Here is a 14,580-nt window from a genome sequence, read left to right on the forward strand (position 1 = left end):
AAAAATAAGAAAGTGGAAGAATGAGAGAATCATAAAGGCTTGATGCAACAGTGAAACAGGCACAGTTTAGTTTCTGCACTGCATTACTCAAAGTACTATCTTTCTAGAAAGCAGAGAAGATGGGAGATAATATCTTTCAGTATACCTTTAGTGGGATTGTTTGACTTGGCAAGTAAAAATCTAGGACACCCAACTGAATTTGAATTTCAGATAAATAACATAGTTTTTTAGTTTAAGAATGTCCCACAGAATATCTGGGACACTTAAACACACTAGATTCTAAAAATGGTGGTGAAATTGATCTCTAAGTGAAAACCTCAGATTTCAGACACTCCAAAAAAAAAAAAAAAAATCAATGAATATGCAACTTATTCGTTACCAATGACAAAAATAAATATATATAGATGTCTTATCCAGGAATGACAAACATTTCACAACAAGAACTTGGGCAATTTCATTTTGTTAATAGAGCTTACAGTATTCCTTCATGTGGTCTGATATTTGAGCACCAAAACTAACTTGATTAAAAGGTTTTCAAAAGGATGTTTTAGTACTTACTAAATACTTCACTGGGCTTCCCTGGTAGCTCAGATGGTAAAGCGTCTGCCTACCGGTAGACCCAGGTTCGATCCCTGGGTCAGGAAGATCCCCTGGAGAAGGAAATGGCAACCCACTCTAGTACTCTTGCCTGGAAAATCCCATGGACTGAGGAGCCTGACAGGCTACAGTCCATGGGGTCACAAAGCGTCAGACATGACTGAGCGACTTCATTTCACTTCAAAATACTTCACTAAGATTCCTAATACGTTTGTTCCTCACTATTCATTTATTTTTACCTCTGTAAATTCTTTATAAAAATGACTTAACAATATACAAATACAAAAGGTCTACCAGACCCAGATGATAAATGACAATGACTCTTTTACCAAGTAGACTAGCATACCTAAGTACACTTGACAAGAATTCTCGTGACTTTGGGAATTCTAGTCATACTAGTCACCTAAAATATCTTTAGTATCAGCTACTACCAGAAGAAATTATCATGTGTATTATTCACACTATCTCAGAGCTGTTTCTCATTTTTTATCACGGCTCTTTGGTGCCTGCCATTCAAACCGCAAGATGTTGACTGTGAACAGAATCTATTCCATTCACTTTATGAAGACTTTCCAAAGCAACAATAAAACAGTATCATCAGATAATCGGTTTTATAAAGTATTATTACAAACAGTGTGCTAAAAATGGTGCTCTGGCACTTTTTTCTTGTATTCCTTTAAGCTCATGCCTCTACCTAAAAGCAACTATGCTTGTGCTTCCAGTTCTCACCATGAACATAGTGGGAAGCCAGCAAACTATCATGTGGTCTCTCCTGAAGTCTGTTCTCACCTTTATATGTTTGTATGGTGGTGGCTTCTTGTCATTCTTTCGATCTTCCTGGAGCTGCCTTAGCTCTTTTTGGGCCTTCAACTCCTCAAACCTTGCTGCAGCTTCCTGAAGAGCTAAGAAAACACAGCACAGTCACTTTCTCTCTGGGTAGAGTTATTTTGCCTTTTCTCCATTGTAAGTTGGAGAAAATTCATGTTTTAGACAAAAATCTAAGACATACATACAATTTCTATTTTCAATTAAGGCACAGTCCCCAGGGTATTCATATATGGCATTAAAATAAAACACTATACATTACTCAATAGCCCTATATAGACTACCAGTTTCAGAGAAAAATTTAAAACAAAACAAAACATAGCTAAATAATCTGAAAAAGCTCACATATAATATCTCCTAACAACAACCAAGCTGCATCCACTCAGCAATGTCACTGCCTAGAAGCCTAATTCTTTTCCTCAGACACCAATTTTCTGCTTCCACAAATAACGTGCCTCATAGGTGGTCCAGAAAACATACTGTGTTCCTTTGGAAGAAATGAAACTTGAAGTTTTCTTTTTCTTCCTGTCTATTCTCTGGAACACCTAGCCGACTCTTCTTCTAAAACTCGTTCTGTAAATATCAGTGATTATCCTAATACAGCTTCCCAGGTGGCAACAGTGGTAAAGAACCCGCCTGGCAATGCAAGAGAGAGAAGAGGCTCGGGTTTGATCCCTGAGTAGTGAAGATCCTTTGGAGGAGGGCATGGCAACCCACTCCAGTATTCTTGCCTGGAGAATGCCACAGACAGAGGAGCCTGGCAGGCTGCAGTCCATGGGGCCACAAAGAGTCAGACACGACTGAGTGACTAAAACACACACGTACAACCCTAACACAAAGATAGATCTTCACAGCTCATCTTCATCCAGCCCTGCACTTTCATATTTTTAAAAGACTGGAGTATCTGAAAAGTCCAACAAAAATCCTCAGAATCTCATTCTTCTCCACTTAAAATTTTAATCAATCACGCTTGATTCAGGTTAAAAACTCTGAAAAGGATATTCCAAAATTTCCCAGGTTCCTCTCTGTTGCTCTCCTCATGATCTGTCAAAACATTAAAAGAATATCTTCCCTCTGATTCACCCCTTCTTTCTCCATTTCCTCATTACCATCCAGCTGATCTACTTACTGTCTAAATAATCTGAAAAGGCTAAATACCCATCATCCTCTCCACCCTACAGACTAGTCCCTGTGACAGTCACGTCATCTCTGCTTCAAACTACTAAAACAGCCATCTCATTGACATTTCTGGCTATATAGCCTCTCACTTTCCATGTTCCTGAAATTCTACTCAGACTGAGACTTATAAAACTCTGTTCTGACTCACTCAACCCTATACTTAAACTCTACCAAATACTTAGAGATCACTAACTCATCATGTTAGTCTCAAGGTGCACTTTTACATATGCTGTCTTCCTGTTACATTTTAAGTTAACTTCTTCACAGTCAGTGTAGTGGTTAAGAGTTCGGATTCTAGGGTCCAACTGGAGTATGAAACCTTCCCATATCACTTACTGGCACAGGGACTTTGGGCAACAAATTAAACTTCCTTTTGGCCACGCCATGTAGCTTGTAGGATCTTAGTTCCCTGACCAGATACTGAATCTGGCCCCTCAACAGTGAAAACACGTTTTCCTAACCACCAGAGAATTTTTCCAATTTAACTTTTATGTGCCTCAGTTTCCTCATTAGAAAATAAAGATAATAGCATCTAACTTATAGGGTTGCCTCAAAGATTTAAAGTGGGAAATCAAACTCTGAACAGGGACTGGCAAACAAAAAATGGTAATTCTCTTGAAAGCATCACTTAAGAAAGAATCATCCATGACTTCCATACTGTCATCCTCAGCACTGTTTTGCGTCCTCTTGGTTGGCTCCCACAGCATTCAGTTCAGTTCAGTTGCTCAGTCGTATCCGACTCTTTGCGACCCCATGAATCGCAGCACGCCAGGCCTCTCTGTCCATCACTAGCTACCACAACACTCTCAAAGAACAACCATTTGACTGTGTCCTCCCAAAAAACCATGTGTTCCTTAAACGCAGAGTCATCCAGCCAGCTGAAGTTCAAGGCAGAGAGAGCAGATCAGAGCTTCAGCCAGCTCAGATCTGCAATATTTCCTACACGCCAACTTCACCCCTAGCCTTGATGGTGGCTAGCTCTATACAGGCAAAGATGTTGGTCACTTGGTCCTTGACCGCCTGAGAGTCTAAGGCTCAAGACCGAAACTCCTGTAGTATTAGCACTGATAGCCCATATCTGCACAGAAAGCACACTCCAACAGGTAAGTGAGGACCCTTGAAATAACATGAGGCAAACAAACTTCTGTCAAACTTGTTCCTTATGTACATCATCTTCATTCTCCATCTAAGAAGTTCTACCTGCTTGGAATCTCTTCACCTCACTATGCAGAAAAAATACTACACATCACTGTCCAAACATATTCAAATAATAAGAGATATTTGTATTGCTTTTCAAAGGACAGCTAAAGGAAGAAGCTAATTATCACTGATGGGAAACCAACTATATGCATTGCAGGCTGATTTTTATATTACCTCACTGAATTCTCAAAGCAACTTTAATTCATTACATAGGGAGAGATATCGCTGTCAGACCCTCCTGGCCTCAAAACAGCCCCTTCTCATTCACTGCTAGGCCCGCGTAGGAAAAAACTCTGATTTAGAACATTTACGTGCTTTCACTATCTTATATTGTTCTATAATTTTGGTTGAATTTTATTTCTTCTTAACTTCAGAAAAACCAAAAAAACAACTCTCCTTGGAACAAATGTGGCTCTGCTAGAGATGCTTCTGGTCCTTGGCAAGCAAATTTAAATATTTATTCTATAAAACAGTTCGAAAGCTCCAGAACTTATTTGATGGGATGCTATTGAAACGGAACTGATAAGAAACATCCCTTAAGGAAATTCTAGTTGAGTAAAGGTTAGCTTCAAAAACACTGATTTACATGGGTCAACCTGTCTGCCAAATTCTATAGCTGCAGCCACATACTGCTCCAGAGAGTAGAACACAGCTGCTAATAGACTGTATATAAATTCTAAAACATTTAATTCAAACAGAGAGCAGATACTCAGGCAACAGAGATCTAATGTTGGCCCAAGAAACAAAAAGGATAAAGTTACCTTTTTTATATGTCCCGTCGACTCCTTTGCCCATCTTATCCTTGCTGCTCACATCCCCCTCCATGTAGGGAAAGACTCGGGCCTGGTGAGTCCACAGATAGTCATTAGACCCAAAGAAGAGCACAGGGAACTCGCCTACATCGTGTCTCATCTTGTCAATATTGGAAGGTACAGCTCGAGGATGGCAGATCTCAGCTGGCCACCACCTGGGAAATGTGAAAACAAGGAAGAAAACCTCTAGAAGGCTGCAAGGCACTAAAAAGAATCCTACTTTGGAGAGAGGAATAAAGAATAGCAATGTCTCCCTAACCTACTAAATGTCTGACCCAGTATATGCCAAAAGCCTGGAGAGGCCACCCTCAAGCACATGCTCACAGACCCAAACATACGTCCTCAGACTGCTGTTCTACGTCAAGGAATGTATAAAAGGAAGTAATTAGAGACATGGACAAAACTTTACAACTATAGTGTTCACTAAAGAATCTGAAAGAATGAGAATCTGTAAACAATTTAAATATTCAACATTAAGGGAATGATGGAAGTAGCTGTGGGACACTATACAACAAACTATAAATTGGCCTTTAAAGAGGGCAACTTTGAAAAATTACTAGAAATATATAAAAATGGAACACCCAAAACAATACCCCACCCCCATCAGCTTGGCAAAGCAAGCATATAAATTACAACAACAACCTTTAGAAAGACAATGCTATTCTACTGTGAGAATGTGGTAAATAAACTCCCGTGCATATATACCAAGAAACATTGACAAAATGTTCATAGTTCAAACATGAGAATAAGTAAATAAATAAATATACTACACTGCATGTAAACATAAAGGAACACTCTGGAATAGTGAAATATGAATGAACTGGAGCACTGCACTAACCATAATATCTAAGGAGCAAAAGAACAAATAAAAAAACATACTGCAAGAAAATATACCAACAATTCCTTTATATAAAGGACTAAAGCATATAGAATCAAACACATATGGTAAATGTATGCAGTCAGGCAAAGAAAAAACACAAAATGCAGTACTGCAGTTACTTCTAGGAATGGGGAGAGAAGATTCAGATAGGGGCAGAGAGGGACCCTCAAAGGTGCAAGTTTTTTAAAATGGGAGGTACACACACAAGCATTTCTTTGAAACCATGCATGTTATAATATTTTTTGTGCACTCAACATCATGTGAAATTCCGGGCTGGATGACTCACAAGCTGGAATCAAGACAGCTGGGAGAAAAATCAACAACCTCAGATATGTAGATGATAGCACCTTAATGGCAGAAAATGAAGAGGAACTAAAGAGCCTTTTAATGTGGGTGAAAGAGGAGACTGAAAAAGCTGGCTTAAAACTCAACATTCAAAAAAGAAGATCATAGCATCCAGTCCCATCACTTCATGGCAAATAGATGGGGAAAAAGTGGAAACAGTGACAAATTTTCTTTTCTTGGGCTCCAAAAGACTGCAGCCACAAAATTAAGGAACACTTGTTCCTTGGAAGAAAATCTATGACAAATCTAGACAGCTATTAAAAAGCAGAGACATCACTTTGCCAGCAAAAGTCCATATAGTCAAAGCTATGCTTTTTTCAGTAGTCATGTACAGATATAAGAGTTGAACCATTAGAAGGCTGAGCACTGAAGAATTGATGCTTTCAAACGTGGTGCTGGAGAAGACTCTGGAGAGTCCTGTGGACTGCAAGGAGATCAAATAAGTCAACCCTAAAGGAAATCAACTCTGAATATTCACTGGAGCTTCAAAACTTTGGCCACTTGATGCAAAGAGCCAATTCACTCGAAAAGACAATGATGCTGGGAAAGATTGAAGGTAGGAGGAGAAGGGGATGATAGAGGATGAAATGATTGGATGGCATCATCGACTCAATGAACATGAGTCTGAGCAAACTCTAGGAGATAGGGAAGGACAGGGAAGCCAGGCGTACTGCAGTTCATTGGGTCACAAAGAGCTGGACATGACTTAGTGACCAAACATCAACAATATGCAATATAAGTGCTTTTAAAACGAAAAAGCAACACACACAACTGGGTACAAATAACAACAGGTCAGTTATTTTGAAGGTGCATGTATTGGTGTGTCTGAAAGTAAATATGCCAAAATGTTAGCGATGCATCTTCCTTGTTTGTGATATTATGGGTTTGTTTTCATTAATAAAGCTTCTACAGATGATATATAGTTTAGTATATAGTTTTTTCTTTTATGATGGAAAGTTAATGGGGGAGTGGGTAAACCATCTTTAATTAGGCCATTTATTTAAAAAGTTAAACACAAGAAACACAGGCTGGTGAAAGACTGTCAGTCTCCTTCACGCTTACTCACCTGTATCTTCCAACTTTTACCCAGACAATTTCTCTGTAATGTGGCTTTTTGCCTGCCTTACAGTCATTGCAATACCAGTTTCCTTCAGGGATATCAATGTTCAGGCATTCACGATGAAAAGCAGCAGGGCAAGAATCACAACACAGAAGGCTGCCTCCTGCGGGAATCAAAAAATCTGGCACTCAGAATAACAAGGCTGCATACCAGGGCCCAGCTGAAATAGGTTTTGCTCGGTTCCTAACCAATTATCTTGCAGCCAAGGGCTTAGTAATTTAATTAGTTATTTACAAAGACTTTTATATAAGAGTATTCCCTCTCCAATGTACTTGAACCATACCCCTGGGGATCTGTTAAGAGTCACAGCAAATCATGAGATCTTACTGGCAAAATTAGGTTAGGGCAATGAGGGCAGAAGTAAATCCCTAAAAGTCATGTATGTATACAACCTGCCCCTCCCCAACTTCTTCCTCTTCATTAAAAGACAACACATTATAAATAAATATTAATGATACACAATGACCAGAGTATAAAGAGCACAAGCTTTAAGTGATGTCAGATTTGAACTCTAAGATATATCAGTCTGGGGAATTCACTTTCCTTGCTAAACTTTAACTTCTTCAATGGTAAGGTATTTTCTGCAATGAACACTAAATAATCATATCTATCTGAGAACTAAATGAGAAAATAAATTGCCTCACAGTGTCTGGCACATTAGTCGTCTCTATAAAGTCAGTTCTTTCTCTTTTTTTAAGTTACTTTTTAATCATTTTTTGTTGGGTTCTCTCACACCTTAAGGGCCCTTTGCAGAATAAACTTTATAAATGCATAAAATTAATAAAAGAACATAGAATAAAATGATCAGAATGTTAGAACAAGACATTAGAATTATATACAGTCCTCTGTAACACACAAATAAAATCTAGCAGTAGTAATGACTGGACACAAGGTTTGAAGATATCTATAATAATATCTGATTTTTACTGGTGACAGAAATCACAGGCACTACTATGATTTTTTGTCTGAACTTCAGTTAGACATAGTATCTCCCCTTTCCTGCTAAGTTTCCAGATACCAGATTAATTATATACATTGCAACGAGAATGAATTTTCACTTCTTAAAAGATTTTTACTCAAAGTGACTCAGTTTACATATCTGAATCTGAAACATCATGGTTACAGATAATAAAGAATTTCAGGTAAAGAGGTTTCACGTATAAGCAATATAATAAATGCCTTATTTATCTCATGCCAGAAACTAGCATGTTCCAACACGCTAGACTCAATCATGTAATTCCAAGTTTCATCCTGAAGAGATAACGAAGGAGAAAGCCATAAGCAAAGTATATATGTGCATCTTCCTGGTTTAACTGTGCTGCTTTTCCCACATAAAAATCTATTAAAAACTTAATTTTGTGACACCGTCCTCAAATGATTTTTACTGTGCCTTTCCTTTTCTCAATAAAACAAGTTTTCGGGCATTTGTTTTGTTGTGGCCAGAAATGTGCTCTTAAGACCCAACTCTGGCTTTGACTAGAGAAAATCTCCTGTTTTGTACACTGGAGTTCAGATTCAGAATAAGCCTGCATTTCGTAAGAGGTTCTGTTGCTACAAAACAAGTTTCCAGAACTTGTTTAACACATAAAGCCTGTACTCTATGCTCTCAAAAGTCATATTTGGCTATCCTTGTACATTTTGTAGATGGGATAAACAGTCAGCACAGGACACAGAGTCACATGAGTTTAACCACCCCAATAATGGAATACCCTCTGTAACATTCCTCTCTATGTTTATTTATCTGCTGAGTCAAAATTTAATAACAATGTGCCAATTAATGGCCTTTGTAAAAAAGACAGCAAAAAAAAAAATCCTTTTATTCACCTGACATTCATGACAACTAGAAAATATATACAATAAGGCATTTGAATTAGGGCTTCAAAGAAGGCACTGGAAAAAAATCTGGATTGAAGAATAACCAGTGAAGAAAGGCCAAGGGTGGCAAGCACAACAGTTTTGCTGGGAAGGACATAATGGGATGAGCTAAGGGAGGATATGAAAAGCAACTAACAAGATTACTCTGGGTGCTGAATGGGAGACAAGCAGGAGGGTCTGTCTGGTGGGAGTAAAGGAAACACATAGGAGAAAGAGAGGAAGAAAAGAAAGAAAATCACATAAGCCATCTTAAGAAACCAAAAGATGAAAAGGTGATATTTGGTGGATGAAGGTAAAAGAAAATGAAGTGTAAATAACTTCTTGACTTCTAGTAATAGATTACTTTCTAATTTATGATTTACCATATTATTACCCTAACACTGATAACCACCTTCAGTTTTCTCCTATACATGGACAAAAAAATGACTTAAGACTACACTTTCCTTGTCTCGTAACAGCAGGATAATCTTAGATAATGAGATCAAAAGTTCTCAGGCCTTTTAACAAAACAGTTTGCCAATTACATGGCCTTGCTAGAAAAATCTTCCAGGAACATGTTATAATCTTGAAAAATAAGGAGATTCCCAGTGAACTTTTGTTGATATGGGCTAAAAATAGTATTCATTAAAAAGAAACAATGAACCTACTATGTTAACATTAAGTAACACTTTTATGGATAACTTGGTGATTGTGAATAGTGCTGCTATGAATATTGGGGTGCATGTATCTTTTCAAATTAGAGTTTTCATCTTTTTTTGGACATATGCCCAGGAGTGGCACTGCTGGATCATATGATTAACTCTATTTTTCCTTTCATAAGGAACATGCCTCAGAAGGTAAAGACTCTGCCTGAAATGCTAGGAGACCCAGGTTTGATCACTGGGTCAGGAATATCCCCTGGAAAAAGAAATGGCAACCCATTCCAGTATTCTTGCCTGTAAAAGTCCATGGACAGAGGAGCCTGGTGGGTTACAGTCCATGGGGTAAGAAAGAGTCGGACACAACTGAGTAAACATTCTATACTGTTCTCCATACACCAGTTTACATTTCCACCAATAGCGTAGAAGAGTTCCCTTTTCTCCACATTCTCTTCAGCATTTATTATCTGCAGACCTTTTGATAGTTTTGGTCAGTGGTCATCATACTTTTGCAAATATTTTTTTACTTGAATTTGTTGCAAAATGTGGTCTGGTGAAGAAAATCTGGTCTGTCACAGATGAACAGTTGGAAAAAGGAGTACTGTAATTCTCCTTCTTTAATACTATACACTAAAACCTCACAGGGTAAACCTCAGTCGGTGTCAACTGTGAAACTATATTAATAAACTTTCAGTACTATTACATTAAAATTCATTGATCTGTCTTGCACTTTGAATGGATCCTTTACATATGCCTGGTTTTTAACATCATGCATTGGTCCTATGGAAAATATTAGTTTCTGAGTCTGGTAGATCTTCCAAATATTTTTAGTACTTATTTCTATTTATTTATTGGCTGCACACAGTCTTTATTTTTTTTTGCACACAGTCTTAGTTGTGGCACACTGGATCGTCAATCTTCACTGTGGCATGTAAACTCTCAGTTATGGCACGGGGGACCTCGTTCTCTCAACAGGGATTGAATTTGGGGCCCCTGCACTGAGAGCATGGGGCCAACAGACCACCAGGGAAGTCCCAGACCTTCCATATACTGACCTGTTTCATTACATACTACTAAAATGTCACATTTACTAGTGCCACCATGATCTCATCAGTAAATACTAGGAAGTCATAAAGCTCAGAGTCAGTAGGTATAGGTTTTCCAAAGTTCTAATTTCCACTAAAGAACTCAAATTTTATCACTGGCAACACTTTGTCAGTTGTTTTCCCTTGAATTGACATGCTCATTTTTATCCATTCCAAGAAAATATCTGACAAATATCCAAGAATGAAGAGCCACAGTTTTTCGGTAATTTTTAAGACTAAAAATGGTGTTCCACAAACAAGGCAGCTAGTTCAGATTGCAACTTATTACATGAATGCTTAACTTTAGATCATGATCAGTATGCAACAGAACTGCTTTATGTATACCTAAAACCACATCTACGTTTGAGTTGAGATTTAATAATTTTTACTTACTTTTTAAAATCAAAGATATTGTGGGACTTCCCTGGTGGTCCAATGGTTAAACCTCTGTGTCCCAATGCAAGGGGCCTGGGATCGATCCCTGTTCAGCGAACTAGATCCTGCATGCAGCAACTAAAGAGCCCACATGCTGCAACTAAGACCCAGCACAGCCAAATAAATAAATATTTTAAAAAACTAAATAAATAAAATCAAGGATACTGTTACATGAAATTTCTATGTTTTTACTGCAAGTGGGTAAATGACACAGAACAGTTACTGCTTTTACTTGTATAGTTTAGCACCACCACCTTGATTTGTGCTAAGGTGCTGGTAGTTTTACTCACTACTATATACCACCAGTGCAAATGTCAACAAAGTAAAAAAGGCAAGTAACATCTAGGAATTATTATGAAAAGAGCTATGATGTCATGAAGGCTTCTGAATGTGTCTCTGGGTCCTCTCCACTTCCCAAGGATTCATGGCTCACATTTTCAGAGCCACTGCTATAGCTACTAAGTTTTCTTGGGTACTCATTACTATGCCACAACTTAAGACTGCCATCACACAGAAACCACATTACTTTTGAAACCATCTCATACTTATGTAATTAAAAACAGTCTAATGCTAAAGCTGTTTTATCTCCCCACTTTCATGAAACATGGAAAACTTTCGGAGCCTGCATTTCAGCCTCTCAGACAGATGTCTATTTTCATTCAAGAGCAGGATGATACAGTGTTGTATTTAAATGCTATTACATACCAAAATTATCTTTTTCTTCTAAGCAAAAAGATAAGTGGTATAAACAGGCAGCAGTGTTCACCATTTTATAAGGAATAGATATTAAAAAGCCAAAAATAAAGTATGATACCATAAAATTTTATATAAGACAATCACAAAGCTAACATGTCTAAAACCAAATCCAGCACAATCCTTTGTGCAGTAAAATATCCATAACTACATAAAAATTCCATTTCTACCCAAATGATGGCATTTAACATTGTTTTATTTATTCTATATTAGTACCATAGTTTAAGGATGTTCTGATGCAAACCCTAGTCATGTTACATAAATCTTAAGAGCAACAACAACAAAGTCCTGATTGACCATTTTCAATCACATAAAGCAGTCATAATACTTTTGTCTTTAGCACTCTTTAGTATATCCAAACTTTTCAAAAGGGATGCTAAGTCAAATACAAATGCTGACTCTTAAAAATTAGTCCCTCAGAATGTTCGCAACCAGTCAAATTTTCATGCAATTGTATCACCAGAAAGTAGATCTTAAAAAATACAAAAGTCAAGAAAATTGTTTCCCTCAAATTGAGTGAATGAGTGAAGTTGCTCAGTCATGTCCGACTTTTGCGACCCCGTGGACTGTAGCCCACCAGGCTCCTCCGTCCATGGGATTCTCCAGGCAGGAATACTGGAGTGGGTTGCCATTTCCTCCTCCAGGGGATCTTCCTGACCCAGGGATTGAACCCAGGTCTCCCACATTGCAGGCAGATGCTTTTACTAACCAACAAATTTTAGTCAATTTGAGAAGGAAAGAAAAAAACTAGATAAAAGGATATCGGTACCACTCTCAACACTAAAAGATAGTAGAGTAACATCCATAAAAGTTTTAGAAAAAGAACAAGCGGCCAACAATCTTATAATAACCCAATGTGTGCTTCTAGAACAGAGATAAAAGTTGAACAGTCTCAAGCAGAGAAATGCAGGCCTCCTGGGTGCTTCTCAGAAGTCTGGCCAACTAAGAGAAAAATTGAAATAAGGAATTCAGAACTATAAGCACCACAGTAAACAGACTGGTGGAGTACTAAATATTCCACTTAACATAACTAGCAAAAATCAGGCTGTGTTTAAGAAGGATAACATTGATTCTGCTGAAAATTAGGAAAGTATGTTTTAAGTAGAGGATGTGGGGGAGATACAGATAAAGGCAGAAAACTTATTTTTCCTTCATAGAAAACTTTATAGAAACTAATATATGTTATCGGAGAAGGCAATGGCACCCCATTTCAGTACTCTTGCCTGGAAAATCCCATGGACGGAGGAGCCTGGTAGGCTGCAGTCCATGGGGTCGCTGAGGGTCAGGCATGAACTGTGCGACTTCACTTTCACTTTTCACTTTCATGCACTGGAGAAGGAAATGGCAACCCACTCCAATGTTCTTGCCTGGAAAATCCCAGGGACGGGGGAGCCTGGTGGGCTGCCGTCTATGGGGTCGAACAGAGTCGGACACAACTGAAGCGACTTAGCAGTTAGCAGTAGCAATGTACGTTATAGTGAAGAAATATTTAACAGAAGTTCATAAAATCTTTTACTTTCCCCTTATTTGCTGCTGCTAAGTTGCTTCAGTAGTGTCCAACTCTGTGCGATCCCTTATTTATTCCCTTTTAAATATAAAATTGATTTTAAAAAAACCACACACAATTACGTAACACCATCTTCTAGAGCTATTTCTAAACAAACATCTGCCCCTTCTTCCTACTTATATGCACCTCTGTTTGGAGTATTATGACTTAATATTAAGCAATGTTTTTTTTCTGATATAGGGCTTGGGGCTATTTAGGGTTTTTAAAATTTATTATTTTATTTTTTTACTTCCAATTTATTTTTTACTCGCCTCCAACTTTACTGAGATACAATTAACATATAATATTGTGTACATTTAAAGTGAACAACATATATGTACTTGATATGTATATATACTGTGAAAAGGTTACCACAATAATACTAGGTAACACATTCAATACCTCACAGACTTCCTTGGTGGTGTGGGGTTAAGAATCCACTTGCCAGCACCAGGGACACAGGCTTGATCCCTGGTTCAGAAGATTCCACATGTTGCGGGCCAACTAAGCCCCATGTGCCGCAACTATTGAAACCTGTGTGCTCTAGAGTCTGCACGCTGCAACTACTAAACCTGTGCTCCACAACAAGAGAAGCCACTGTAATGAGAAGCCCATGCACCACAGGAGAGCGCAGCATGCAGCAACAAAGACCCAGCACAGCCAAAAATTAAAAACACTTCAAATAGTTACAATTTTAAGCAATGTGTGTGAATTTAAGATCTGATTTCCCAGCAACTTTCAAAAATATAGTATCATTAACTACAGTCACCATATTGTACGTCATATCCCCTAAATTTCTTCATTTGACCATATCTCAAATTTTCCAAGAATGACTTTGTTCCTTTTCTCCTATTCTTTTTAATTGTTTCAACTGTTTATCATTTTGTTAAAATTAAATCATTATTCAAAATAACAAAAATAAAACCTCTCCCTATTAGGGAACAAAACCACTGTACTGTTACCAGTAATTCAGGACATCACTTCCCAATACAGTTTCTAGTGGCAATATGAAGAAAACTATATATTTGTTGCTATTTAACACTGCTAAATTAATCTCTCTTTACACCATCCATACATCAACAAGTTAGGTCTTACCTTCAGAGCACACAAAACACCAGCTAACATTAACATGCTCATGATTTCGGCAGCCACGCCTCGGGGTAAAGTGATTAGGGCAGATGATGCTATTGGATGCAAGGATCTTTGACCCAGCAGCCAGGCAAAAGTCATTGGCATGGTATGCCACTGGGCAGCGGACACAGCGCATCAGTCGACCTAAAAATACAAGAA

At 38.0% G+C, this 14,580-nt stretch overlaps 1 protein-coding gene across 6 annotated transcripts in view; it reads right to left on the reverse strand.

Annotated features, from left to right (window-relative positions):
• NSD1 (nuclear receptor binding SET domain protein 1) overlaps positions 1–14,580 on the reverse strand; it is a 147,989-nt gene that overhangs the window by 21,512 nt on the left and 111,897 nt on the right. For all 6 annotated transcript variants that reach the window (XM_018050618.1, XM_018050620.1, XM_018050619.1 and 3 more), the window contains 4 exons: positions 14,386–14,565; positions 6,905–7,061; positions 4,563–4,768; positions 1,387–1,499 (listed from right to left, as the gene is read on the reverse strand). In XM_018050618.1, coding sequence (XP_017906107.1) covers positions 1,387–1,499; positions 4,563–4,768; positions 6,905–7,061; positions 14,386–14,565 — 656 coding nt within the window. The remainder of the gene's footprint in view (positions 1–1,386; positions 1,500–4,562; positions 4,769–6,904; positions 7,062–14,385; positions 14,566–14,580) is intronic.

The sequence above is a fragment of the Capra hircus genome, chromosome 7 (genome assembly GCF_001704415.2).
Source record: "Capra hircus breed San Clemente chromosome 7, ASM170441v1, whole genome shotgun sequence".
In the NCBI taxonomy this organism is placed as follows: domain Eukaryota; kingdom Metazoa; phylum Chordata; class Mammalia; order Artiodactyla; family Bovidae; genus Capra; species Capra hircus.